Source organism: Agelaius phoeniceus, chromosome 11 (genome assembly GCF_051311805.1).
Source record: "Agelaius phoeniceus isolate bAgePho1 chromosome 11, bAgePho1.hap1, whole genome shotgun sequence".
Lineage (NCBI taxonomy): Eukaryota > Metazoa > Chordata > Aves > Passeriformes > Icteridae > Agelaius > Agelaius phoeniceus.
In genome coordinates, this window is record NC_135275.1 from 12180690 (window position 1) to 12208432 (window position 27743).

The 27743-nt window shown below is 45.0% G+C and overlaps 1 protein-coding gene across 3 annotated transcripts; it reads right to left on the reverse strand.

Moving 5' to 3' along the window:
* Positions 1 to 42: 42 nt before the first annotated feature.
* Positions 43 to 27441, reverse strand: ABTB1 (ankyrin repeat and BTB domain containing 1). 3 transcript variants are annotated; one of them, XM_054640395.2, is made up of 12 exons: positions 27245 to 27441; positions 25451 to 25513; positions 24317 to 24372; positions 23152 to 23296; positions 21079 to 21238; positions 20148 to 20193; positions 19035 to 19151; positions 14352 to 14467; positions 9051 to 9149; positions 8306 to 8473; positions 5273 to 5473; positions 43 to 3539 (listed from the first exon to the last, which is right to left on the reverse strand). In XM_054640395.2, exons 1-12 carry the CDS (start codon positions 27298 to 27300, stop codon positions 3333 to 3335), a joined length of 1434 nt encoding a protein of 477 aa, XP_054496370.1. In that variant the 5' UTR covers positions 27301 to 27441; the 3' UTR covers positions 43 to 3332. The 3 variants fall into 3 exon arrangements, with proteins under 3 accessions (XP_054496370.1, XP_054496371.1, XP_054496369.2); XM_054640396.2 differs by having other exon boundaries at positions 25414 to 25513; positions 27245 to 27403; XM_054640394.2 differs by lacking the exon at positions 27245 to 27441 and adding an exon at positions 26872 to 27216 and having other exon boundaries at positions 25414 to 25513.
* Positions 27442 to 27743: the final 302 nt, after the last annotated feature.

The following is a 27743-nucleotide window of genomic DNA, read 5'->3' on the forward strand; positions in this document are numbered from 1 at the left end:
GATATTGTCAGTCAGTAACAAAGACACCACAGCCAGAGCAGATATAGTGAAATAGACTATTTTATTGCTGCACACGTGCTTACACATTTCTTCTTAAATATAACCTCGCTCTAATAAATTTTACAATCTTCTTGATTCAGCAAGTGGGTAGTAGTAAATAAAAAGGACAGAGGCAACAAAACACAGAAAGGACACTGGCAACAGAAGAAAAATCTGAAGGTTTTTATTTTGTGATAAAATTATTTGCAGCAAGAATAAAGTGAATTCAAATCTAAGTTTTGTCCTGGCTCATCTTAATTAGAGAGCTTGCCTGCATGCTGACCATCTGCTTAGGCATGCTTTTGGATAGCCCTATTTTGCCAAAAGGGATGGGGGGGGAGTTAAAGGATCCCAAGTAATTGGACAATCTGACAGGCCTCACAGATGTGACCACTAAGTGCACACAGACAGATGAGGCATTTGCCTGGAAGCCCACATGGACTTGCACTGCTGGGGAGGCAGATCAAAAGGCCACGCTGACCTTTTCTCCCACATGTACAACTGCAGCCTCACTCGCTCCACACTTAAGGACGCAGGAATGGAATTATTCAAGAGCAGCCATATGGAAAATGCTTCCCAGCACTGCTGCTCCCCCTCTGCCTTCCTCCTGCTTTGCCCACTGCCAGTGCCCATTTGCTTTAGCAGCTGAGGCATCTGCAGAGAAAAGCATTAGCACATTCCTTGATAATCCTGCTCCTGCATCTCGCTCAGTACCAGCAGAAGGCAAAGGCCACGTCCTGTTCTCTGGTGGCTCTGTGCAAGCCCCGTGGGCTGTCACAACCACTGCTGTGGAAAGCCAACTGCTAAGATGTCAGAAGCGGAATTTCTGCTGGAGGAGGAGAAGAGATATGATAAACTAAACATTCTGCTTATGTTCAGTGTTATCTTCAGCCATATACAGAGGAGAAACATAGGGGAACTGAACCAACTGAGTTAAGCTGCTGGTTTCTGTAGCAGATTTTCATGAGCCTGACACTCCACTCAGCAAGAAAACAAGCAGTTCTCCTCTCACCCTTCTTTCTCCAAAATATATGGGACTTCATATTAAAGCTTCCTCGATAGCCCTTCACCCTCCCCAAGTCCATGGGGGTTATCTTCATCAGTTGTGCAGGGCTCTTTGGTGGTCCTGTCAAAGACACACTGAGCTTAGAGGTGGACATGGAGGTACATTCCACAAATCACACAAGAAATGCACAGCTCCTCTCCACGTCACTGTCCCAAACAGAAGCACACACCTGCTGCTTCCTGCTTCCATGCAGCAACACACTCCTGTGGAGGGACACATCCTCCATCCTCACCCTCATGACTGCAGGAAACAAACCACAACAACTCCTTGCACTTCTTCACAAGGGTTTTCAAACAGAATTGAAGCACATACTGCTTGATAGCTCTGCCACCACCATCCCCTGCCCCAGAGACTTGATCTGCTAGAGACACCACTTAAACCCAGATGACAAAGTGCACAAGTATCTGGGGTTCAATTATATCAATGAACCTCATCCCTGCTCCCGCCCCCAGCTCTATCCATAGGTTAAGTGCTACTCAATCCTGACACATGATTTTGCCAAAGTCTGGCTTTCCAGACTTTGCCCAGAGTCCCCTCCTCACAACTGAGTGCAGCCTGCCTAGTGCAGGTGGTGCCCAGAGCCTGCCCATGTACCTGGCAACAGCTTCAGTGCAGGGGAGGAACAGGCAGTGAGGCTGCAGCTCTCACTTGCTGTGGGGTATATCAGTCTCTCACCTGGTAAGATTAGCAAAGAAAAACTCATCCTCCCAATACATCCACACCTGAAGCACATCTCTGCCAAACCCCAGATCTCCTAACCCCTTAGCCATGAGAGGCACTCCCACCATTACAGAAAACAGCATCCTGAAGCTGCAGGGGATCCTTGCCCAGCTCCCACATCACATAATAAAAGCACCTCTGGCACAGGATATTCCACCTCTTGCCTCAGGAAGTGACCAAAATGATTGTAAGAGGTGGCCACAGCAGCCCAGTGCCTGTTCTTCACTCAATGCTTCCTCTCCCTCCTAAAGCACAGCATGGGAAGTTATACCCAGCCTGCACCCTGGAGACTCTCCCAACACCATTCCAGAGATGGACAGCTCCAAGGGCAGCCTATCTGGCAAGGCAAGGCTATGCAGGGTTATCACCTGCTGATTAGTGCCAAGGAGAAGGAACACCATTGCCCTCATTAAGAATCCAGGCAGACAACATGAGATAACATGACCTACTGCAAAATACAGATTCAAAAACATTCATTAGTACAGACAGTGAATTTCCTGGAGAACAATGAAGCTACAAGGCTCAAGGCTGAGCAAAGCCAGAAGGTCACAGTGGGACAGCAGCCCCATGAGAGACCCAAAAGGGCCCTTTCCTTTTGAAAGAGATTTCCAGTGACCCCTCTTCCCAGACCCACCAGTAAGTCAGCCTTGCCCTAACACAGTGGACAAAAATAAAGGGAAAAGTGCTGTTTCCAAGAAGAAGGTGTTTCCATCTCCTCTTAAAAAGGGCTGCTCTTCCTTCTTTTGTGCATTGAAAGCTACTGCTTTCTAAGAATGGAAGGATTCTGGTCTCTACTGTATTCCCAAAGATGCTTGTTCAGAAAGCAAAGCTTTTAAATTCTGAGCACTTCTAAGCAATGAAAAGCTAGGGAAGACCTGGAAATCACTTTTTTTTGTTGTTGTTTTTTTCCATCTAAGTACTAAAATAGCAGGTGAAGACAGTGCCTTCCACATAGCCAAGTACCTCTCTGTCCCATTAGGGAAGCACTGCCCAGTTCTGCCAGTCTTATAATGCTGACAAGTGACAGTGCTGACCTCCTTTCCCATACACTTATTAAGACTTTAATCCAGTTTTCTTCCTCTGCTGCTGGTAATCCAAAAAATATTCTGGCATAAGCCAGTTTCAGAAGTGTGTTGTACTGAACCACAGAATGGGATGGGTTCTAACCCTAGGCAGTAGGAAGTCCCCAGAACAGCTCCTTCACCATTCCCAACAGCTCACAGTCTCCTCTCCACAGTGTATTGTACAAAGGAGCAGCTACTGACTTAGGCTGAGCTTTGGGAGCTACTTCTGAAAGGAGAAACAAAAAAAACAAAGTAAAACCAAACACAAACCAGAAATGCAAATGTCCAGACACAAATAAATTAAAAAGAAACCATGCCTGAAGGTGGATGGGAAGGAGGACAAAGAACGGGACGTGGGACATTCAGACTCAGATGTTCTTGCACTCCGAGCCAACGCAGTGAGGGCTGTGCAGGCTGCATATGACAGGCAGGGTTTGCACACATCAGCACTCGAGCCCTATGCTGGCCAGGAGGTTTTCTAGAGCTTCAAGTTTCTGGTTGGCCTCCTCAATGGCACTGTAAGTCTGCACGTTGCTGGTGATGTGGAAGCGGATGTCATCGACCAGAGGGATGGAGTCAGTCTCTTGCCGCTCCTCCACGGCCTCTGCGTTCTCCTTCACAGCAGCTGCAAACTCCTCCAACTCCACCAGCTGCACCAGAAGGACAAGAGAACCATTAGGAATACAAGAGGACAGGGAAAGAGATGCAAAGGGTTTAGGATAAAGGTCTCAGACACTGTTAAAGGATCCCACAGAAAAGAAAGGAAAGCTAGGATACATGGAGACCCAAATCCTCCTGCAGACACCACTTGGAGATGTATCCTGCCATCCATCCAAAGGTGACAGTAATACTCCAACAATAAACAGTCTCAGCTGAAGGCAATCTGCACCTCCAACACTGCCCTGTAACATCCTCTAACTAGGCATCCCTGGTTCTGGTATTGGGGCACATGCACATACACAATATTCCCCCCAAAAAGCTCCCCAGCAGGAACCAGGAGATGTTGCCAGACACTTGGGCAATGTCTTCTAGCACAAAAGCCAGTGGGTGCTTGTGCCCATTTCAGAACTGGGAGCCACAAGTTACAGTTCTTCCTTGACTCAGGCCCATCACCACCAGCAAGGCAGCTGCTCTGCTCTGCACTCAACCTGACAGAATCGGGTCACCCATGAATGATTCTGCACCAGGTTCCCCAGGAATGTGTGGTGAGCTGAGGGGTGAGAGGCAGCTTCCATCTGTCTATGCTACTGAACTGTGCCTGGGCACAGCAGGTTGCTGAGCTCTGATCTGCTACCACACTGCCAAAATCCCTCCCTGCTGCCATCAGTGCATCTCCACAGGATGCTGGCAACCACTGATGTCTGAACATCAGCTGGGGTGGCTCTGTCCGTGCCAACACCCTTAAGAAGAAACTCTGCCAATGCTGGGTTCAAGGACTCCCACTCAAGCTAGAGAATGGGGAACACACAAGCAAAGCCCTATCCTGATCATTACTTGGGATATTCAACATCTTTTAAATCCTTTTTCAGAACCCAGAATCTGGGTACATGCAGATGTCATTCCCAAGCTATACACTGAACAAAATAACAGCCTCAGAACCATTTCCTTCGTTGTGTTCTCACACCAAAAATAATTTCACACCTTTCAAGCTGCAGGTGAAAATGTTACATTCCCATGTGACCTGCACAAGCCATTTATAAAGATCTGTCTCAGCATAAAAACCCTTCATAGGTTCTAGTTTATCCTTCCATATGGCAACTTTCTCCATGAGTCCTGGGTCTAAGATATAAGCACTCAGGATAACACTTGAATTGAGCCCCATAAAGAAAATTTCAGTGTTAAATTCATTACTTCTTGCTGTTCATCAGCAAATTATCCACTGAGCAAATCCCTACTATTTGATTTGTCATCCTGGAGGAGATTAGAGGTCACATTGATTTTTCCAATCTAGAGCATTATGCCAGACAAAATTTCTGCCAGCAAACACTGAATAACATTTCCTGCACAGAGCTCCTCTACTCACCCCTTTGGCTTCTCCAGGCTGCAGCTGGTGTATTCAGGCAACACCATGGCTACTTGGGCACAGTGGCTGAAAGTTCAGTGAAAATCACCTGCCCCTGGTACCTGCAAAGCTTTTTGGGAAACTTTTTCACCCCACATAATGTGGCTTATTGTGGTGACATCAGGTACTGCCACACTCCTCCTCCTCTGTCCTAACTCACCATGTGCCTTGCTACTTAACTGCTGCTCATTTCCTGGAAGCCCAGTAATCCAGAGAGGACAACCATTAACTACAGACCAAAGTACAACCATTCAATCTGTTGTCTCTATGGCTCAGATACACGGGCACAGGTGGTCACTGCCATGGGGAGTGTTTCAGTACCTTCTCAATGATCTTGGCCATGTACTCAGTGCACTGGTCCTCCAGTCGGGTCAGCTGGAAGAGCTTTGCAATCCTCCAGATGCTGATGATGTTGTCCTCGTCGAGGATCTGCGCCAGGCTCCTGCCGCAGAGGCGCTTGAGCCCGGGCAGCAGGTACATGTCAGCCACACACAGCACGTCGTAGGCATTCTCTGGAGACAGCTGCAGTGACAGGGGAGTTACTGCCCAGTCCCCAGCATGCTGCCTCTCACTGGTAAACTAATGAGCTGTTTGGCCCATTACTGGGCAAGCAGTGACTATGGAGAGACAGGAGCTCCATCTTTCAGCTTGCGTCTCCCACTCAGTTACCACAGAGGAATTTCAAGTGCAGCAGGGAGTTTATCATGTTCCAGCTAACCCCAGGGCAGTGCTGAAACATCCAAGGGCACCTGGCTGCTAAAAAATGTTCAGTGTAACAGTGGTGGGTAGCTTTTATCAGACCTACTTCCAAGACACAAACAAAAGAGGCTGGCAGGACAGAGAACCTTGTTCCCACATTTTTCCTCCCATTTTATACTGCTGGACTCACATTTTGTAAAAAATATGCAAAATTCTTTTAAGAACCAGCACAACATCCCTGGCATGGGGGGTACACTCAAGGACAGAAAACTGAACTCAAAATAAACTGTAGGTGAGGCCAAGCTGGGTAAGAACATATTCTGCACATCAAATACTAGTGGAGCTCTAACAAGCATTCAGAATGGACTATATTAATGGACGAACAAACTGAAACTGTTGTGAAAGGTCTTTAACATTTTAAGCCTCTTGAGCAAGAGAACCACCTGCCCATTTCCCTCTTGGGTACTTGGAAGTGATCTGAGAATTAAAAAAGCTGTAGATAAAGTTGGAGACATCACCTGCAGCTTCACTCAGCGTCTTCCCCTTGGCCAGGCAAATCCTATTTTTGTCAGCCATCTGTGTCACTAACCTGGAACGAGAGTTCTCTCTGTTCCTGCTGATGTGAACTGCAAAGAGCTCAGTTACCCACATCCATTGTAACAGTGGACCTGCAGGACACTGCATGCCCTGGCTGTGGAGGAGGCAAGGGCCCTTGCATTTACAGACAAAGCCACACTGGTCTGGATGGAGGAATGAGAATTGGTGCAGCCTCGTCCATTCTCCTGATACCCAGTGAGCAGCAAACACACTGCTGTGCACATCTACATGTGTGGTTGTTCACTCTGACAACTGCAAACAACTGATTTTTTCTTCCCCCACAGCTGTCTGCACCTGTGTTTGGAGAAACAGCTCCCAGCAAGTGACCCAGCTGTGTAACACCCTGCAGCAGCTGGGCAGAAGAATGCAAGATGTAGGGCAATGTATGCACATGGGGTAACAAAGCCCTTGGGATTATTAATCAAGTGCTGCTTTGTCCCTTCATAAGCTGTGGAAACCTCAGGAGTTGGAGGTGCTTGAGCCAGCAGTATTGATGGCTGCAGCTCCCCACTGCATCAAGGACAAACCTGGCAAATGCCTTCCAAGAGCTGCCCTCGAGCCTACACAAGTATTCTCATCAGCAACTTGTCTTTGTGCCTGGAACCCTATAACTGCAAACACTGTCACTACTGCAGAGAGTATGGTGGCAGAGAGACACCATAAATCCTTTGCAAAGAAAAACATGGAATTGAGAGTGCTGATACTTGGCTGGAGAAACACAGGCCAGGGAGAACACTCCACATGTAAATGTGCAACTTGAGCTATACTCCTGTCTTCCTAACCATTTTTTTCTGGTAGTTTCTCATGACAGGTGAGCTCTCTGCAGAAGCTCACATCTTGGCTGCTCAGTTTGAAACTCAAGCCATGCACCATTCTGCACATGAAACATATGAGTAAGATCCTTGTAACTCCTACACATTGTTGTTGGTCTGTCCTCCTGACCCAAGCCCAGACAGAGCAGCTGAGGCATCCCTTGGAAAGGAATAGCTGCTTGGGAAACATCCTTCCTGTGAGTCATCACGAGGAGGGCAGGCAGACTGGAGACGTGCAAAGGAACAGGGTCAGGCTGCAGGGCAAGGGAACAAGGTCAGGAGGATCTTCAAGCAGCTTCTTTCCCTCTCTGCCTGCCCCTTCAGCAAGTGGCTGAGGGAAGAGTGCAGGCAAGTGAAGGATCAGCTCTCTGGCATACCAGTATCAATCCTGCCCAACACATCTCTCCTCACTGCTGCCCACAGGTGAACCCACAGATCAGCAGAAACAAGGTCACAGCTGTGTGCACTCTCTGCATGTGGCACCTAACCCAGAGCACAAACACTGCTTGGAGGAAGTGACACTGGCAGGTGCAGCAGCATCTCCAGTCACTGCCCTGATGCCAGAATGTGTTCTGGGATCTTGCAGAGAGACCTGCTGAAAGCATTTGCCACAAAACCAAAGCAGGAAGCTAATTAAACACTGGGATTTGCTGCATCTTCCATTAGGCTGCACCTCCCATTAGGCTGAAAAGTGGGTTAGGGCTATTTTGTTACTGCCTGCAATACTGAGCACAGCAGGGCACTGGTCTCACAGTGGAACCTTTGCCCACCCCAGTAATAAATAACAGTAGAAATAATGACTTGCTACAAATGGAAAAGTAGGCTATGAGTATGGTTATTTGCCAAGAGTAAATAAGCAGAATCTCTCAACCTATCCAGATCTCCAAATGTGTTCAATCTGCCATCTACTGGCAGATGCTTCCCTTATCTTTCCACAGAGCCCAAGAGGGAAAGCTGCAAAGATCCTGTATTTATCACGGCAATAAACAGCATGCAACCCAATTTCCAGATTTTTATTGTGGGACAAAAGACTATGGATTTGCCTCCTGAACATCATGCACATGAACTACAACCCTGCCTGGCTAACAGCATACCCCAGTATTTGGATTCCTGAGACAGAAGTAAAGTTGCAGAGTAGGTCAGTAAAATTTAAGAATATACACACAGACCCTGCTCTAGATTTAGAAAAACACTGCTGAAAACACCTCAGAGCTCACCAGCACTGAAGGAAGGACCAATGGCTCACCTCTGTATCATCACTGTAGATGTAGTAGAGGACCCGGATGAAGATGTCTTCTGAGATGTTGTGCAGAGTCACCACAGGGATGCTGGGCTGTGTCTGTAGCTCCTCACTCTCACTGAAATGATCTTCAAGAAGAGCTTTGAAATAATCACTGCGACCACAGAAAAATGCCTGGAGAGGAATGAAAAACCAAAACACTGACACCTTGCTCACTGCACCAAACCAAAGGGCAGTCCCAACCAGCTGTCAGAGCAGCTCAGAGATGTTTCAGAAGTTCAGACTCTGTAACTTTGATTTTCCCTACATTCTGAAGCTGTAGCTCCAATATTTTTCCAGATCTTATTCTATACATGCCTACTCTCAGAACCACAAATTCAAATGGTAAACTCAAGAGATTTGAAATTAGCATGGCACAAGGACAGGACCTTGAGTTGAGGTTGGATCTCAAAATCCATTCTTACTGCTGTTCATCTACAAATCAAACATTCCTCTCTCCAGATACTGAACTCATAAGCCAGCAGCAGCAGATTTTGCAGCTGTGAATGCCATAGCTGAATTTATAAATTTATCTCCACACCTCTGCAAGAAAGGCAGACTTTGCTGCTTTGTTAAATGCTTTAAATGCAGTTTTCCAGCTGAATCAATGCTGCTTCTGCAGAGAATATCCAGCACAGAAGGAGTGGGGGACACAAGCAGACTAGATTCATGGCAAAAAGGGAGGAGAATGAAATACAGCACAAGCACACACCTTATGGCACAAGAAGTTGTAATCTTCCACACGGAAACACACGTCGGGACAGCTGTTGAAGTTGTCAGTGCTGTCAAAGGGCAACTCCCCAAAGCCAACCTAGGAAGAGACACCAGAAAACCCTTCTTTTAACATTCCTGCTTTAGACACACTCAGGGTCCCAAGTTCAGACTCCTATGTTCTCCCAGAGAATGCCATCCCTCTATTCCCTCAGCACAGTGCAGAGCACCAGAGATGCTCTGAACACAGATTCCAATGTCAGGAAATGAAGAACTCCACTGCTTCTAAGAGATGTTCCTGGTACAAGTTACAGCTGCCTCCATTATCCATGACAATTTCCTGACTCTCCATACACCTTTGGAATGTGTTTCTCTGCCATCTAACAAGGCAGATAACCATGTGGAGGTGAAGTTTACTTCATGCAGTAGGTATCATAAACATACTGGAGCTTAGGACCAGCCTTTTACTGGATACATGTAATAACATATAGATTACATCCATGTATACACCAGCTGGAAATGGTTTGGCAACAATTATTGCCTCACTTGAATAATCCAACATTGCTAGAGCACATTTTAGATTTTTTTTATTTGATTTGCAGCCAAAGATAATGTTGCAGTATTAATACTCAAGTGAATTATTTTAACAACACACCTCCACCCAATCCCACATGCCAACAATGACAGCACACACCAAAAAAAAAAAGCCTGTTTGCCTTATGTTATTTTAAAGTGACACTTCCAAATATTTTCCCTTTCACCTTATTCTATATACAGTGTGATTCAATTGCAAAAACAAAAGTTTCCCCTGGTTCTTGCTTTCCATACACGTCCCTTAGGTACCTAGGATAAGCAGTTTATTCCTACTGTCTTTCATCCAGGAAAATTACATCCCAAGTTTGCACCCAGGAAAATCCTGGCCTGACAATAAAGATTGGACTCACAATAGCAGACTGTCCATTTCCAACCCACCTGCTTCCAACAGGGCTTCCAGCTCCACTGAGGAGCCAGATGACTCCTCCCTCCTGAGCTGAACAAAGACACAGACTGGAACACACTGGGTGGGAGCTCTCAGCCAGGCTCAGTGAGGTTTCTCACAAAACATATTTTTGGATGTGGCAAGGCAGCAAGCTGGCAAAAGCTCACACCACCACTGACCATGGCAATCTGGACCCATCCACCACACTCTTGGTCCACAGCAACACTGGCCAGCTTCTGATTCCTGATCACAGGAGAAGCCCAGTGATGTAAATCATGCACAAGGTTGTTGCAGTAATGCTGGCTCTCCATAGCACCTCTCTCCTGCAGTCCTGCTCCACTGGGCAACTCCTGCTCCAGAAGAGATGCAGCAATTCAAGGAATGTTGCCCACCTGATCTATCACCTCTTTTTCATATAGCTGCAAATACAAAGGGCAACAGCTGCAACACAAAGGGCAGCACCTCATCAAAATGAGATGAAAATTGTCCCATTTGTAGATTCCCCAGGCTGCTATTTTACTGTTATCTGTGTCTCATATTTCAAGGCTTTGGTCCTAGGTCTGGGGATCTGCAGCCTGACTCTGTGGCAGTGTGTTACAAACTCCAGTATCATGATGGAACTGCCTGCTCTGTTTGCCTTGCTGCTCTCCCCACCCTATGCCCACAGCTTCCACGTCCTCTCCTACAAATTCTGACAGAAATCTGAAGGCTACAGATTTGCAGGCACATCACAGGTAAAACAAACCTAGAAACAAACTTTGACAAGATGCCACTCTGTGGCATAGGAATTTTAATTTAGATAAACGTCACATCTCCTATGTGCATCCTTTCTTTGCTCTCCTTTCATTGCCCAAAGGTAAATCTCTAAAATAAGTCTATCCCTCTGGAATGTATATGGGAGTTTTATTTGTCTCAGAGTTTGTCTCCTGAATTATAAATTTCTCTGGGCTCAATTTCCTGCTTCTAGCCTTGTCCTGGTCCCCACTCTGCTGCTCAGGTTTACAAGGTTATTTTCAATTCCTGCTACAAAAGCAGGTTCATGTCTTTGTTTCTCCTATTCAGCACCAAGTGGCTTTGCAGAATTTTCCCTTTTACTCCCCTTTCAAGTCTCTACTACTTCTACTCTCCTCCCTTGACATGCTTGAGGAATCTAATCTCCTATTCAGGATCTTCCTGCAGAAAACTGGCTTATTCCTCCCACCACCCCTATTCATACAACCTCCTTCATGGGCCTCTGTCCAGGCCAAGCACAGCTGCCAAAGTCAAGTATTCTGCCCAAGGAGCACAACACAGCCCAGCCTACAAGGTCCAAACACATTCACAGTAACTCAATCACCATATAGAAATACGCTGAATACTCTCCACCATCACACATGGAAGACCAAGTCTTTGCTGCTGCAAATTTCCTATTGGAGCTTAAATAGAAATGTTGCTGGAGGCAAAAACATAGAAAACAAATCAGTGGCAGCAATTTGTACCATGGCCAGATTATCTCAGCAAGAAAATTGTAAATAAATTACAACACAAAATACAGGGGTTGGTGATCTAAGAGATTAGCAGCTCACAACCAGATGCAAGTGGATTGGATACAAAAAAAAACCCTAAATTGGAAACATGTTGTTAATACTTCAGTTCATCTGCCTCTGCCAAACAGGCAAAGCAAAGCACGGGAGTCACTGCCTTGGACAAGCACAGTACACAGGTGCAGACAGACAAGATGAACCCATCTACTTGTTTCAAACTGTTCTTCCTATGCATGACAAGATCTAGTTTTACCCCCAAAGTGGCAAATGGTCTCTTTTTTGCAGCCACACCACATGTCAATATGAATGGAAATAACAGTATTTATTTCATGGCAAACTCTGATCCTTTAAGTCTGATTTCATCTTGGTTTGGAACATAAGAACTCAGTTAAAAGGTAACTGAAAAACAGTTACAAGGAAGCCCTGGAGTCTGTAACTCAGAGGTCACCTGGCAGACATGAAGAACCAGGCAGACAGTGGGAAGCCACATGGTTTTTTACAGTTGCCTGGCTTTTCATGGTATTTTACTTAAATCTGTCACTGCTAAATTTTATTGCAACAAACTGAGGAAGCAGCTGTTGTGGACAGAAAAATCCTGGCCATAACTACTTTAAAACAAAACAGAGACAACAACTTGTAAGAGGAGACATTGGGAGAAAAAAAGGCTTTCAAGTACAAACAGGAAAGAGAAACAAGGTACCAGAATTATAAATGTGTTTGAGATTTCATAGAATAGATAGTTCTCAGTCTAGAAAATAATAATGAGCTGTAACTGGATATCAAACATTCATTATTTTTTTAGTAGTGCAAGATACCACTAACCATGAAATTGAAATGCACAAAGTTTCATACATCATCCAAGTATCAAAGACATTACATGCAAATTATTTGTTTATACTGAAACAGAAAGCTGAATACATCCCCATTTCATGTAATATGGCATTACATGACATGCAGCAGCTCAAAATGTTTCTTGCCAAATTCTGGAAATGCTAGCTTTTATCCAGAATACAAATACCTATTTTGTTCTGCATAGGCTGGAAAAAAAATAATGCATGCTTCTCTCCAAAACACAGATGTCTGTGTGTGACTATTCACTTGTTCCTGACATTTTAGGTTACATAGTTTGTATCCTATTCCTTGAATGGCAGCAAACCCTGCAAGAATGAGGATGTGCAGTGCCTCTGTCCCAGAACAAAGATGCCCAATTCATAGAATTTAACAATTTGAAAACATTAGAGTAAGAGATAAATGGCAAACAAACAAAAAGGAACAAACAAAAAGTACCCAGAGAGAGAAAAATGGGAATCTTTTAGAATTTTTCAGGCTTAAACAAAGCACCCACACATGTGCATGGCACACAAATTCCCTAGTGAGCAGGTATGCATGCCCACAGCCTCTTCACTTGTACAGCTGTAATAACTCTAATGCCACCTTCATTCCAATCTATGAACACAGCAAGAGCCCCACAACTCACAATTCACAGCACTGTCAGATGATTACACTATTCCAATTTCCTCCTTTCCTTACAGCTCCTATTCTACATGAAAGAATTAAGAAGGAAAGTGTTTCTAACTCTAGAAGAACAGCTTAATAGGAGTATGCCCATCAAGGTCTGGAATCAAGCAATCAAACAGTAAGTATTCTTTTTATTTGTGAAGTGACTTAAAATATATGTAAATTTCACTATTTTGGGGTCCATGGTTCTTTTTTTTAAATTCCTGGGGAGGTAATCTGAAGCTTACTTATATTATCACCTCCCTTTAAAGCCTGAAAACATTAAAATCTACAAAAAATTGTACAGTTATTTGGAGAAGGCAGGTTACACAGGAAAGATTTCTGAACTGGTAGTTGTAAACTTGATGGACAAAAAAACTCCCTCTATAGTGAAATATATCTGAAAATAGCCAGCACAGAACATGTTGGCTTATGAATGTAAGAAACCTTATCCAGGTACACACACATACACTCTGCACCAGGCAGGTCTATTTGGCAGGGGACAGAAAGAGAAAAGGCAATAAGACTTTGCTGTATTACTCAGTCATACAACCTCTGGGCACAGCAGCCACCTAAAATGAGTCCACATTATTAAACACAGTGGGTTAGTATAACAAAAGAGGACAAAAAAAGGACATACATAAGACCAAAACAGATGCAGAAGGAATGAAGGCAACTAATAGCTATTCTGCAAATGGGAGAGAAGATCCACATATGTGATCCTAACTAATAATATGATGGTATTTTAACATAGCCATCATCAACCTGGGGGTTATTTCTGAGGGACAAGACATACTTGGGAAAAGCAGATCTATTGCCAGTCAATTAAATTGTCTTCAGAGGGACTCACATTTCTTCTGGAAATATTTTCAGAGTTTGGAAGCATCCCTCCATTGCAGTGTGTCAGTTCCTAGCAAGCAAGCCCAGTAAGCCATCCTTCACCTATGTGTCTCTTTGGGCACCAATGCCTGCTGCTACAACCTTTCTAATTCTCAAGAAGGATGGCAAAGAGAAGAGCTGAGGGCCTTGTCCCATTGTATTCAATGGGGAAATCCGCACCGACCACATGAAAAGGCTTTTATTTACCAAGATCCCTGCTGGGGGAAACATCCAAGGGGAAAGAACAGCACCAACAGCCTCATTACACAATTTTACAGCATTTCCAAGTGATATAAACCTTTCAGTACTTGGAGCACCAGGAAACAAGCCAGCACTAAAGTCTGTACAGCAATGATGTGACTGGACCCAAGTGAGCAGCTATCCCAGCCCCAGAGAGCCCAGGAGGAGTAGAAGTGCTGCCTACCCGCAGTTCAGCTGGCAGGGCGCAGTCTGCCAGGAGAGCCAGATCTTCCTGCAGCCGGCAGTTACCTGTGGGCTCAATGGTCAGCACTTTCACACAGGTCCCTGGCTTGGAAGAGACTGCAAGAAGCAAAAAAACAAAAGAGCAGAGATTCCTGAATTCCTCTACCAAAATTCTCTCTCATTTAGATAAAAGACGTGCCAGGAAAACCAGTATTATTGCTGTTCAGCTTTTACTGCAAAACACACATAATTCTTCTATGCACACACACATTCAGCACCCCTCAGCCCAACTTGCTCTTTGGAATCCATGTCAACAATTACAGTTAAGGACCATGGATCAGGCTGCCCTGATCCCTGTAGAAGCCACTCACACACTGCCTTCCCCAGCTATCCCTAGAGCTGACAGTGTCACCTAAGGTAAAGCCCATGCCAGGGAGTTTTTAAAACTAATCTGCTTCTGTGCCTTTCTGCTCTGTCACATGCTTTCACTGGCTCCCACTTCAGCTGTGCCATCCTGACTTCACTGCAAGGAACACAGGGATTTATTCTTGTTTAGCCAGTAAATTCAGCAGGTATGAGTCTGTCCTCTACTCTCCATCTATAGATCCCTGAATCACTAAGACCCCAAAGTTCCCTGACTCCTGCATGTGCCTGACCTAAGCATCACTACCATCAAAGAGCTCAAACACAGACATTCAGAGACAGCTATTTCATTTGCCTTTTTCAGACCTAGAGTGTCTTCCCATCTTGTCTATCAGCCTACACAATAAAACAGCCCATTAAAGGGAATGCAAAATACATGATCATACTTTAGTGGTCTTGCTATGACCAAAGTTGTTGTGGAGCTCACAGAAGCCAACTCTAACTTCAAACAAGTGGCAGTCCAAAGCAGATCCACTATGGTATGATGCTACTCTTGGGACAGCCTTTCTTGTTTTGGCTACCTTGCTCCATCACCTGAGGATGGTCAGCAAGGTTTGGGGGAAGAACTGGAGCATGTAAGACATTGAAGAGTCCCTGGCATACAAGGAAGCATGTGAAAAGAGATAGAGCACCACTGGAAAATGCAAAGTTGTGGTGAGGAAGCCATAAGATACTGTTAGGAGCCAGAGAGACACAGAGTTAACTCCAAAGCATTCAGAAGAATTTCTGACAGGTATGATTCACCACATTAAAACCCCTCACAGGTGAATCACGCCACCTTGAGACCTCATTTCTCCTGACATTTTGCACAGCATTACATGAGCTCCATCAGATGACTCCATTGGGTCGTGGGCGAAACAAGACCACGATGTGCCACAAAACAAGATCTCCACCCCCACCTCCACATCACTGCTGCACCCTTCAAATATGCCACCACTGTGCCTCTCCATAGGCTGCATATCCCAGAAAGATTGCTGGAAAGGGAAGGATAATCTACCAGTACAAAACAGTCAGGTACCATGATTGCTACCCACAAAGCTCACCAGCAAGGAGACAGGCTGCCCTATTAGCATCTGAGCTACCCTCAGATGGTGACTTCCAGGGTAAATAAGCTAAGAGGAGGCCTGGCACCAACAAAACCAGACTGAGTGCATTTTCTCAAAAAGCCCTGATCACTTACACACCAGCATGAAAGAAGGACATTTCTTACTTTGCAATTAGAAATTCTTCATGGCAGAGAGAAACATTTGAATTTCTGTAGTACTTATTGTAACAGTCACCAGGTCAGGCTCTGTAAGTGCTAATGGATTCAGCAAGTTTTAAGTGAAGGCAAAGAGCTCTTCTCTTGGGATCCACAGAGCATCTGTGAACTTTCCCAGTGACACAAAAGAACAGTGATTTTTCTGAGAAGCAAATCTATTCAGACACTGCATCTCAAATCCAAGGGCACGGCTCTTTGGTATCGCTCAAAAATCTTTCCTAACAGAGACAACAAAAATCAAACTTATAAAATAGGAATAAGCTGCTGGCTGCCAGCAAGGAGCAGGGACCATGAAAGAGGAATGCAAGAAATACAAATGGAGGGGTTTCTGAAAAAAGCAACATAAACAATGCAAGGAGCTGAAGGGAATAACCAAACTGTGGTTGAGGTTCTCTGTGTTTCTTCCCAGTCTAGAACAGCTGTACAGAACTGAACATCACCTACTAATCTATCATCTGCCTTGGTTTCCTGCTCAACACACTTTGCAGTCTTCTGGTTAAATTGAGCCAATGTACCACAAAACATAAGAGCCACGAATAAACCACACTAAACTGCCAAAACCTTCAAAAGTTCACACTCAGATTGTGTCTTCTTCCTTAAGGCATAATTAGCTATAACCAGAGATTCTGCATATTCAGTGTCCTTGCTACAATGGTAAGCATCTCAAACCTTGCTCTCATCCTTTTTGACCTAAAACTTGTTGAAGTAACTGCAGAATATTTATTTTTTAATACATGCATTTTTACAGGAAGGATTATGGCTTAATCTGGACAAACTGTTTGAGCTCTTCCAAACACTGCAGTAATTTTTCCTTTTACAGCCACAATATACACACAGGGGAAAATAGGCAAGCATTCACACCCAAATATATCTCAGGTGCAACAGAAGGCACTGGGTCATCCTCCTCCTGTACTACTGCCAGTGCATGCCAAGATAGTAAGTGCTTTTGAAATACTGATTAACTCTAGATAATGAGATTGCAGACACTGCAATTATCCAGTGGAGCTGCAGAGGCTTGAGTTCATCTTGTTTTCTTGTTTCAACTTCATAATACAGATGCAATACATGACCCTGCTCTGCAAACCTGAATCAGATGTCTGTTCCACATCACGCACTTGGAACAGGTTTCTAAAACACTCAAAGACACAGACATGCTTTGTCAAGTGCCAGACATGATGTGATCTAAGATCTTTCCAATTTTTTAACTTCTATAAATCTTACATATACAGCCTTTCTGCAGAATCAAGTTTTCCTGGCTTCCACAGGAGATTTAAGAAACAAACTTTTAACAGTTGTTCTATTTGTTTAAATCCAACTTGTCATAAATAAAAATCAAGACTAGAACTTCCATCAGTGCTTTAAACCACCCACTGATAGTCTTCTGTCAGGCCTCAAAACTGAAAAACTAGTCCCTCCCCAAAGAACAAAGAAGTTAAATTATTTGTCCAGTGTCATTGTGTTTCCAAGTGGTGCTGTCATTTAAAACTTCCAACTAACCTGAAACTTTACTTCATTATTTTCCATCTGAAAACCCACCAAGAAATCAGCTTTTTTGCAGTTCACAGATTTAAGCACCTTCTTTTCCTTCCACAATATAATATGAGATTTTAAATAAATTAATGTAATGGAATGTCTCAGCTAGACCCTGGGAGAAAAAGATAAAAAGAAAAAACAGATCTATGGCATCTTACTGAATTACTCTGACATCAAAAGATGACACAAAATAATTTTGTTACCTGATTTCTGAGTAGATTTTATTTTATATTCATTCACCACTCCCCTTTTCTGCCACTTATTTAATACAAACTGATACCTTACAGTTTTTGTAGATACCAAGAGATGCATTTCTAATCTCTTCAGGTCCATGTTTACATTTGTGTTTACACAACAGAAGTAAGACCTGTGACACAGCTTCCATAAAGACTTGCACCCTGGTCTACATGGGAACAGCTGTAGCATGGTAATCTTGTACCCCACCACCTCCAAACAACTGCACATGTGTAAAGGGAGACCTGCACATGGTAATATCTTCCATGTGATTTGCAGATGAGGAATTTCTTGAGCCAGAAGTATTCTATCAATTATGTCCGGCAGCTTCAGGAGGCTGAATGAATACAACTCATATTCAAAAAGAAAAGGTGGAACAGCTACACCCCTGCCTTTTAGATCAGGGAAGAAGATGCTATTGCCTCTAAAGTATAGAATTGAGTCTCTTCTCAGAAAAAAAAAAAATTAACTTGATTAAAGGAAAGAAGTTAACTCAGAGCACAGAATAAGAATCAGCAGCTTTCAGCCTGAAGGTTTTGTTATTCAGTAATTTTTTCTGCTTCGTGACTAACACCACTTGTGCTGCTCTGATTGCTCTTCACGTGTGCATTAGCTCCAGCTAAGGAGATGAATGATCAACTCCAACTGCTGGTCTTCATGAAATAAGCTTTGGATAACAAAAAGTCCTTAAATAGAGGATTGTTTCATTTAAGGTTTGGCACACCCATGTGTTACTAATATACACATGCTTTCAGAAATATTTCTTTGCTTTTACAAAAAGAGTTCTATCTCCCTCTGCACCCATTTTAGGCCAATTACCAAATATTTTACTTTGGTTAGGGGTCAGATAAATGCAGAAAATTACCTCTAACTGAATATATTTTATCTTTCTGGGGATTTAAATAAGCTCCATGTTGGAAGGCACTTTCCAACATACACTCCACCAGGCTCAATTGAATGTCTGGCAACCATGGCAAAGTCCTGCTGCCATGGTTGCTCTACTATAAAGGAAGCATTCACTATAAATTACAAACATTCATGTGTCAGAAACTACTACAGCTACCCTACAGAAAGGCCATGAGTGAAAACTGTCATGCAAATGTGAAAATTCCACAACAGCATCATTTTCCAGAAGCCCCAAGGACACCATGAAATATCCACCATCACACTTTCCTGCTTCTCCCTGGAAGGGCACACAGGCACAGCAGAGACAACAGCAAGTCAAATGCTTACCAAATTCATAGACTTTTTTACATTTGGTCTCCAAATCATCAATGAGATCCTGCAGTCGACACTGCTTGGCCAACCTCTTGCAATCACTGACATATTCTACATCAATATCCAGACGACCTGTCAAGAAGAAATGCAGTCAGCTCACTTAATCCACAAGATTTAGGCATAAAAATGGCAAAAATAAAGATGAAAGACTTCACAGCACAGAAATTTAGTAATTAGATGCACTGCCTCACTTTTTAGCATCCACTTACAACTCAGTGCCAGAAGCTGAGACTTGGTATTCCACCACCACCCACCACTTAAATCAATAACAGTTTGGCATTTAACTCACATTTCCACTCTCCAGGGTTTACCCTAATAGCTTCATTCAAGAGTTGAAAGACCAAAGAGGCTATACAAATATCTAATTCCCTCAGAAAATCAAAAAACAGCAACGTAGCAGCAGCAGGCATGACTGCCACCATTGAATATCTGACTTTTAGGCTCACAAGTTTTCTTCCCAGGATCTTTTACAATCACTGAAAACATGGCAAGGGACATTTCTGAACACACTGTATTGGAAAAGAAGAGCCTTGAAGACAATGTTAATTTCTGGCACCACCTCCTGGCCTGAGATAGTTCAGCATTTAGCATGCCCACAGTACAACAATGGGTATTTTCATAGAAGGTTTAGGATCAACTTCTGCTCAAAAAAAAAATACTAGAAAATAATCAAAACATTCAGCACACACTATTCAGGTCTGCCAAACTGAAAATGTCCTATATGGGAAACTGGCTTTTCACCACCTTATGAGGCTGTTACACCAGATGACACATTTTCCTTCCTTAAGTCAAAAATACAGTCTCCAAATCCATCCAACCAATCAACCTAAGCTGATTTTGGTTTTAATTGACTGTATAATTACTGGCAGGACAACAACTGGCAAAAGGTACAAACATCTTGGAAGAGGTGGTGATTGCTCACATTCTCCCTTTTTGCCAGCAGAGAGGATTTGTTGGCAACTCAAGCACCCAAACACTGCTGAGTGCAAGGCTGTGCCACTCAGTGCAGAGGCACAGACAGCTGCCCACCAGGCATGTAAACAAACACCAGAGGGCAAGGTCATTTACCTGTGTATAGATACTGCAGAAGAGCTCCAAAGGCTGCTGGGTTAATCTAAAATAAAACAAGAGAAAGTTACATTTGGAATCACTGTGTATTTAACAATGAATTAGAAACATGATCCTGAACAAATAAGGAAAAAAAACCCTTAAAGTAAGAACTCACACATGATGATTTACTTGCTCCTCACATAACTAATGCTGCCATTCCACCTGGCTCACACAGCTCCTTAATGTTTCAACTGATACTAATCCCTCAGGTACCTCAGGGGACAGGACCTGACTAATGGAGGAACTCAAAAGACACAGTTGTAATACAGGCTCTGCAAAATCCAGGTTTTTACTGATCATAAACATTTCCACATCTTCCTAATTCTAGAAGAAAGATGTTCTTGTACAAAGAAAGAGGAGAGCAGTGTTCTGGGAAACTGGAATTATGTTTGTCACAAGAGGATTTGCACTGCCAGAGTCAAGTTACAGAAATGTGTGCCAGAGTATTGATGGTTAATGGATGGAATGCACTTATGGCCTATTTAGTTCTTGCTGGAAAGGCAACAAAAGGGACTCAATTAGTGGCAATTATGGAGGTGATGTCTTCACCACAGACCACCTGTCCACCAGGAATTAGACAGACTCAACTCATCCCAGAGAGGGGTCATGATGCAGCTGGCAGATGGTAACAGCTACATGCTACTGCAATTAATTAAGATATGTTTGAGTCCATGACAGAGGGAATAAAAGGAAGGTATGCAATCTACAGCTTTTTGTTATCTGAAAAAGATGCAATTTTACTGCATAAAGTGCCTCCACAAGCCCTTCTCCTCAACTAGGGTCATTCTGAGCCCCAGGAGCTATTCACTGTGGAAGTTAACCCTCAAACTCACTTTCCTCACCCAGCTGGAGCAGCAAAAGAAAGAGCTGGAAGCACAGCCTTGCTCACCAGTGGATGCTTCAACACTATCATGTTTTTCCCCTTCCATTTGGTCTCAAACATCTCTGCAAAGTAGGCGCTGCGGGCGCTGAGGATGCAGCGGTGGGCACAGAAGGATTTGCCATGGACGATGAAAACAATGTCACTCTGGTAACCCTGCTCCAGCAACCTGTGAGGAACAGAGACAAGGGAAACTCATTGCAGGATGAAAAAGGGAAGAATGGAGTAATGCTAGTGGGGAATATGGTACAATTAGGGCTAAATGAACAAATACCCATGGGCATTGCAGTCTCTCCCTGCCCAGCAGGAAGGCCAGCACGGGGGCTGGTGCTTCACATACTGGAGTGGGGTCTCACTCCCTTCCATAACTCACAGAAGTTTTGTTAGTGCAACAGGAGGCTGCAGAATGAAATCTTCCCATCTTAGGTGAACACCTGAACACAAGATTTTAAAGTGGAGCTAGTTGCTGCCAAGCACATCTCCAAAAGTTAATACTGCTTTTAAATTGTCAGATGTCAAAAAAAAAAAAAAAAGCCATGCAAAATGACACACTTTCAAAAAGAACTACTCTGTTACAAATTAAGATGCAACTTTCCTGCTCTCTGGGCACTGTCAGCGTGCATGCTTTAACCATGTAACAAATAGGAGAAGACTTGATGTCCCCACCCTCAGAAGAAGGAAGGATGTGACAGGCATGAAAAACAGGCAATTACCACATCAGAGGTGAAGCCTTGTTTATGCCTGCATGCCCATACCTTCATTCCTCAAAAGGAAAAAAAACCCCTGCTACTTCTACAGTTTACAGCAACCACCACCAGTGTTTTCTAATCAGCTCATCAGTCGTTCCATATATATCCTCACCAACATCCTCAAGAGGTCAAATCAGGTGGACATCAAGCATCATACTCCTTCTACAGAGCTGGACTGGTGCACAGAAAGGTGTGGTCACACACAAAGATGTTGTCAGTTTTGAATGCCAATCTCAATCTCCTGCCACTAGCACACCCTTCCGTCTAAGAGTCAAACCAAACAGAAGCATCAGGTTCTTACTTTATTCCCCCCAACTGCTGCCCTTTGTTTCAGTTTTAACACAAGGTCTATTTTAATGAGAAGCAGAAACCAGCACATTTTAGCTTTCATGTATGCTCAACCCTGCACATCTGAGCCACAGTCACCAGGGCAGTAATAAATCACCCTGCAAAATTCTGCTTCCCTGAAACATAGAATCCAATTTTACTCAGATAAATGAGTTTCCTTCCTCCCCTTGTTTCCTACAGCTTCAGAAACTAGGACACTGTAGTACTGGGAAGATTGTCAGATTTTTCTAGGACTTATTAACACTCCAGTGTCAAAAAAACAAAAAACCCCACAAGGTTTTAACATTTGCAAGTCAGTCCAGTGGGAAATAAAAAGGAAAAGAAAAACCAACCAGCAAGTCTGTAATAACATCAGAGTTACCAAGGTAGAGAAACAGCAAGAAGAAAAGCTTGAAACTATTCCTCTACTCTGACCAAGTTAGCCTGCCACCCGAGGTCTAGTACAATGTGGGACAGGCAATTTTCAGAAGTATCTTAACAAATTTTAATAACCAAAAAGAAAGAACTGGACAATGTCACTGTGAATCAGTTTGAGGCTTCTTAAAGTGCTCTGTTTCACAAATGAGAAACATTTTATCAGTGTTGAAAATTTACACTTGCAAGCTATAGTACCCTCAGGCCTGAAACTTAACTTCAGTTGACATACTATCCTAAATTGTTGATGTGGTTTTAGTGATCAGATTTTGGTTTGACAGACAAAGATGACAGCTTAGAGCTTCTGCATTACAAAGACCAGCTTTCTGTTGACTCGAGTGTGTACCCAACTCACTGGAGGCTATGCACACACACCCACCTGGAGATCATCCCTTAGGGCACAGAGGAACACCCCTTAGGAAGCTCTACATGCCCAGGAACAAGAGAGGTGTGCCCACCGCTGCATCCTCAGCTGCCTTTCAAAGCTGCCCTGAACAGAGACCAGGATGCAGCTGGATGCAGAAGAGCTCAGGCAGGCTGCTGGCTGCTCTGCCCATGCCCACGTCCTTACCTCTGCAGGAACACATCATAGTAGTCCCTCCTCATGCACTTGGCTGTGATCTGCTTGTACTCCTTCAGCAGCCGGCGGATGGCGTCGCTCAGAGCTCCGTACAAACAACGCTCGCCATCAAAAGTGTTCGCCTCACACTTGGCTCCTGTCAAACAGACACAGGCCAGTGTTAGATCCTTCTCCAGTGTCCCCAAATAGTCACTAAACAGGTATAATTTCTGTCTGCTGACATGTTTCACTGTGGTCCCCTCTGCTGAGGGGCATATTGACAAAAACTGGAGCTTCCCTCATATGGGTACAATCTAAAGCTGCTCTCCCACAGACAAATCCCTTTCTGAGGAAGTCATGACTTGTTTAAACTGACCTGTGCAAAAAGCCTCTCAGCATGGTTCCAGCAGTGTTCTGGGAAGACAAATCTCACTGAACAAAGAGTGCAATCATTTCTTGGACTGTTAAGAACTCCTCCTAGTAAGTATTTCGGCTTTGTATAACTTCTTTAGGTTAGAACCTGCTAGAATTTTGGAGGGCATTTGCATTTTCCTATCTAGAATTATACAAGTGGTTGATTTAGATGCTGGGAATAAAGTAGAAAACCAAACCTTTTGAGATGTGACTCTGCACTCTGGTTCCTCTGGCAAAACACTACCAGTGGGAATCTGGGTGCTGAGAACCAAATGGGCAGGCACATGGCCTGAAGAATAGGTCTTGCTTTGTTTGAGATTAGCAAAATCCCTTTTAAGTCCTGCTTACAAAGCCAGGCTATCAGTAGAGTACAAGAAAGTTTTACACAGGCAATCCTTCCTATGAGGGACAACTCTTAGATCAGCATATTCCCCACACCACTGCATCCTCACAAAACATCTGCTGTGATTTCAGAAAGTCATGCTGCCTTGAGCCATCACAGACAGCTTCCCTTTCTGTGCATTTTCAAGATTTCAAGCAAATCAAGAAATTTTAAGCGATTTCAAGAAACAAATTCAAACAGCAAATGGTCTGCAAAAGAGACCATGAAGGTGTGTGCAGAGCTCCCTCTGTAGCCTGAGATCACTGATCTGATGGTTGGTTGTAACAGAAGAAGTTTCCACAAGGGACAGCTAGAAGGACATACAATCCCAACAGACCAGAGGAAGATACTGCACCCTTATCAGGAGGACACTTTGCTCACCATTGGCTAGAAGATAACGTACAAGCTCCTCATGTCCACACAGACAGGCGTAATACCTGACAATAACGAGAGAAAGAAAATTAGAGATGCTGTAGGAAGCAAAATTCAGTGTTTTGGCACATCACCACACACAGATCACAGCACTGAGCGTCCCTGAGAAGCTTGGGAGATGACTCCTGATAGGAGTGAGGAATCGCTACCAAACAGCACAGAAGCCTGATCCCAGCAATAGACTAAGCAGGATCTGTTCCCAGCAATCCCAGGCACTGCAAGGAGATCTCAAGGTCCCAGTTTGGGTTCAGCATCCTCTGTTGCACCACCAGCTGCCAAATCCATCCTCATTTTAATGGAGATCATTTCATGGGCACTCAGCAGTCCACTGAATTCTCAAAAGCACTCCTTGCTCCTTCTGTTGTCAGCCTGAGTGCTGCACACTGTGCCAAGGAGGAAACAGCACCCACACTGGGTGTGCAGCAAATCCACCCCCCGAAGTTCTACTACAATGAGTGTTGTTTTCACTTTCACAGTCTAAGCCTTTCATGATTCTCTTTCACAAGGACCTCAAGTTGTCCTACAAATTAGGAGAATCTTGTAACGTGCATTGCAGCAGCCAAATGTTAGTCTACCTTTACTTTGGGAAGTTATTCTGTACTCTAAATATAATGCAGATGTCTAAATGTCCTTTAGAACTGTGGGGAGGTAACAAGCTCACAGCACATTCCTCAGCACCTCCAGGGGGTTCCTCATTACCTACTGCCAGACAGACTGTGATCCCACTGTCACTTGGCATTTTACCAGGCCAAGCTTTCACCCAAAAAGACATGCTAGAATGCCATAGACTTTGGTGAGGGAAAAGCCTCATCCAGCCAGGAGCAGACTGCTTAATCCAGGTAACTTGGCCACAAAACCCCACTTGTCAGCATCACTACAGCAAGCCCCAGTCAAACTGGGAGACAAAGACACATTTAGCACAGCACCCACAGGGAAGAGAAGCAGAACTACATAGCCAAAGCTCCAAAAAAGCAGAACCTGAGACATTTTGTAACAGTGCTCGTGGCTGCTGATGCAAAGAGAGTAAAGGAGCTCTGAGGCCCTACCCCCCGCCCAGCCAGTGCTCCAGGCTGCAGCACTCACAGGGGTGTACTGTCCCACTTATCACGGACATTAATTTCCACATCTCGCTGCTCAAGAAGGTATCTGGAAGAAAAGGGAGAGAGCAAAGTTATAACTTCATGTAGCTACTCACTCAGTCACATCTCCTCTTTCAGAAGATGTAATTTCAAGTTCATAGAGTAACTTCCAAAGGTATGACAGGATCTTGCACTGGACTTGGGGAACTGTCAGCTGTGGCTGAAGGGGCATCAGCCAAATCTTCAACCCAAAGAATGGTGTTCTACAGCATGGTCTGGCAGCTGCCTTCAATCTTAAGTGGTACACATGGGGAAAGAGGGTAATCAAATGCATCTCTAACAGGGCAGCAATGTCAAAAGAAGCCTGAGTACTTCCGCAGCACCTTCACATTCCCCAGCAATGCTCCCAGCCTGGGTGCTTACAAATAAGTGGCCAATTTTACGAAGCCAAGGCTGGACTCCCCTCCTGCTCATGGCTTTTCCTGACAAAAGCAACAGCATCAGTGGCACTCCAGACTGCTCTTAAATCCTGCCACTTCCTTGTCCTGCATGTTTAGGCTGGATCCAATGATGCCAACACTCCCTCTTTGACACCTCTAGAAGCCAGACTTTGCCTTGCAGACAAATCTCCTGCACAGCCTGGCTCTTGTTAGAGCCTATACTGCAACAACCACATGTAAAAGTCCCTCTCAGCCTTCACCAAGACTCTTGAGTTTTGGTTTTTTATCACCCACCACATGAGTCGTCTCTTTCACTCCCTTCACCTTTGTTGTCTCACACTTCAGGTTCCTGTGAACACGTTCAATACACCAAGCAGCTCAGCTCCTTTCTGCTCAGTCCCATGTGCTCAATTTGTCCCCCTGCTCTGACAGCACTCTCAGACTCTCATTTCTCCACAACTACTTCTATACAGGTCATCTTAAATCTCTATAAGACCATCCCTCAGACCCTTCCTTCTGCAGCAAGCCTGCAATTTACTGCTTCCAATGATTTAATGTAACACAATCACAACAGATAACAATGTTCTCCAAACCTTATCTATCTGCACACTTATCCTTCACAAGCAAGCACTTTGAAAGAGAGGTTGCTTTGATTATCTGGCATATCATGCATTAAGAGCTAGAAGAATCAAGTAGGATAAAGGGGTGAAGAACAGTTTTAGATTCAAATCATGAGATGCAGGGAAAAAGCTTTTTGTAAACTCTGAACCTTGCATTCACCCTGCAGACAACAAGCCCATCTGCCTCCTGATCCCAAATCACTGCAGTTAAGCTGTGCTGCTTTGAGATGAGCGAGGAAACTTGACCTGAAATTTCAGTATCCCCATATTTCTCAGACATACTCCTGCAGCCTACAGCACAAGGTGTCTAAGCATTTCCATGACGATTGCATCCCAGGGATCCAGCTTCCTACCAACGCAAATACCATTTCCAACAGGAAAGAAGAGCAGCTGGAGAGGAGCCTTGTGCAAGGACATTTGCCACCGGCAGCATCCACACCCACGAGCACGCAGTGACCGTGTGACACTCAGACACCTGCCGGAACCGGGCACGCCTCACCCGAACCTAACCCCGGCAAAGCCCCGCTGCACAGCCAGCTCCTCGGGGTGCAAACAAGCGGCATTTCTGTACGAGAAACAAACTGTGGCAGCCGCCCTGGGGAGGCCTGCGACGAGCTTCAGGTGAACACGCCCCAACGAGGCCGGGCCGCCCCAACAGGCCCGGCCCCGCTCGCCCCGGTGACCGGGGCGGTTAAAGCAGCGGCGGGTGCGAGGGACCCGCTCCCCGGCCCGGCTCACCGCACGCGGCTCACGTCGCCCTTCTTGCAGCTGGTGAACAAGTCGCTGGTGTCCATGGCCGGGCCAGGCCGCGGGGCGGCGGCGCCGCATTGACGCGGAGAGCGGAGGAGCTGCCGCGGAGCCGGGCCGGGCCGAGGGGCAGCGGCGGCAGGGCGGGCACGGCGGGCGCTGTAAACACGGCAGCGGCTCCGCCCGCCCGGCCCAGCGCCGCCCCTCCTGCAGCGCCCCCTGCGGCCCGGAGGAACAACTGCCGGCCGCGCTGCGTGCGGAGCCAGGGGCCTGAGCTCCGGAAAAGGGAACCGGCCCTAAACAAACCGGGAAACTGGGCTGGAACCGGGGCTCGGGAAAAGGGAACCGGCCCTGAGCAAACCGGGAAACTGGGCTGGAACCGGGGCTCGGGAAAAGGGAACCGGCCCTGAACAAACCGGGGGAACCCGGCTGGAGCCGGGACTCGGGAAAAGGGAACCGGCCCTGAACAAACTGGGAAGATGGGTCTGGA

Excerpts from the sequence above, each read along its gene's own strand:
- ABTB1 (XM_054640394.2), bottom strand. The coding sequence starts at position 26,923 with ATGTCCTTGCACAAGGCTCCTCTCCAGCTGCTCTTCTTTCCTGTTGGA. Across the intron at positions 21,239-23,151 it reads TATGATGTGTTCCTGCAGAG|GTTGCTGGAGCAGGGTTACC; the intron begins GTAAGGACGTGG and ends TGTTCCTCACAG. Across the intron at positions 9,150-14,351 it reads CCCTGCCAGCTGAACTGCGG|GTTGGCTTTGGGGAGTTGCC; the intron begins GTAGGCAGCACT and ends GTCTCTTCCTAG.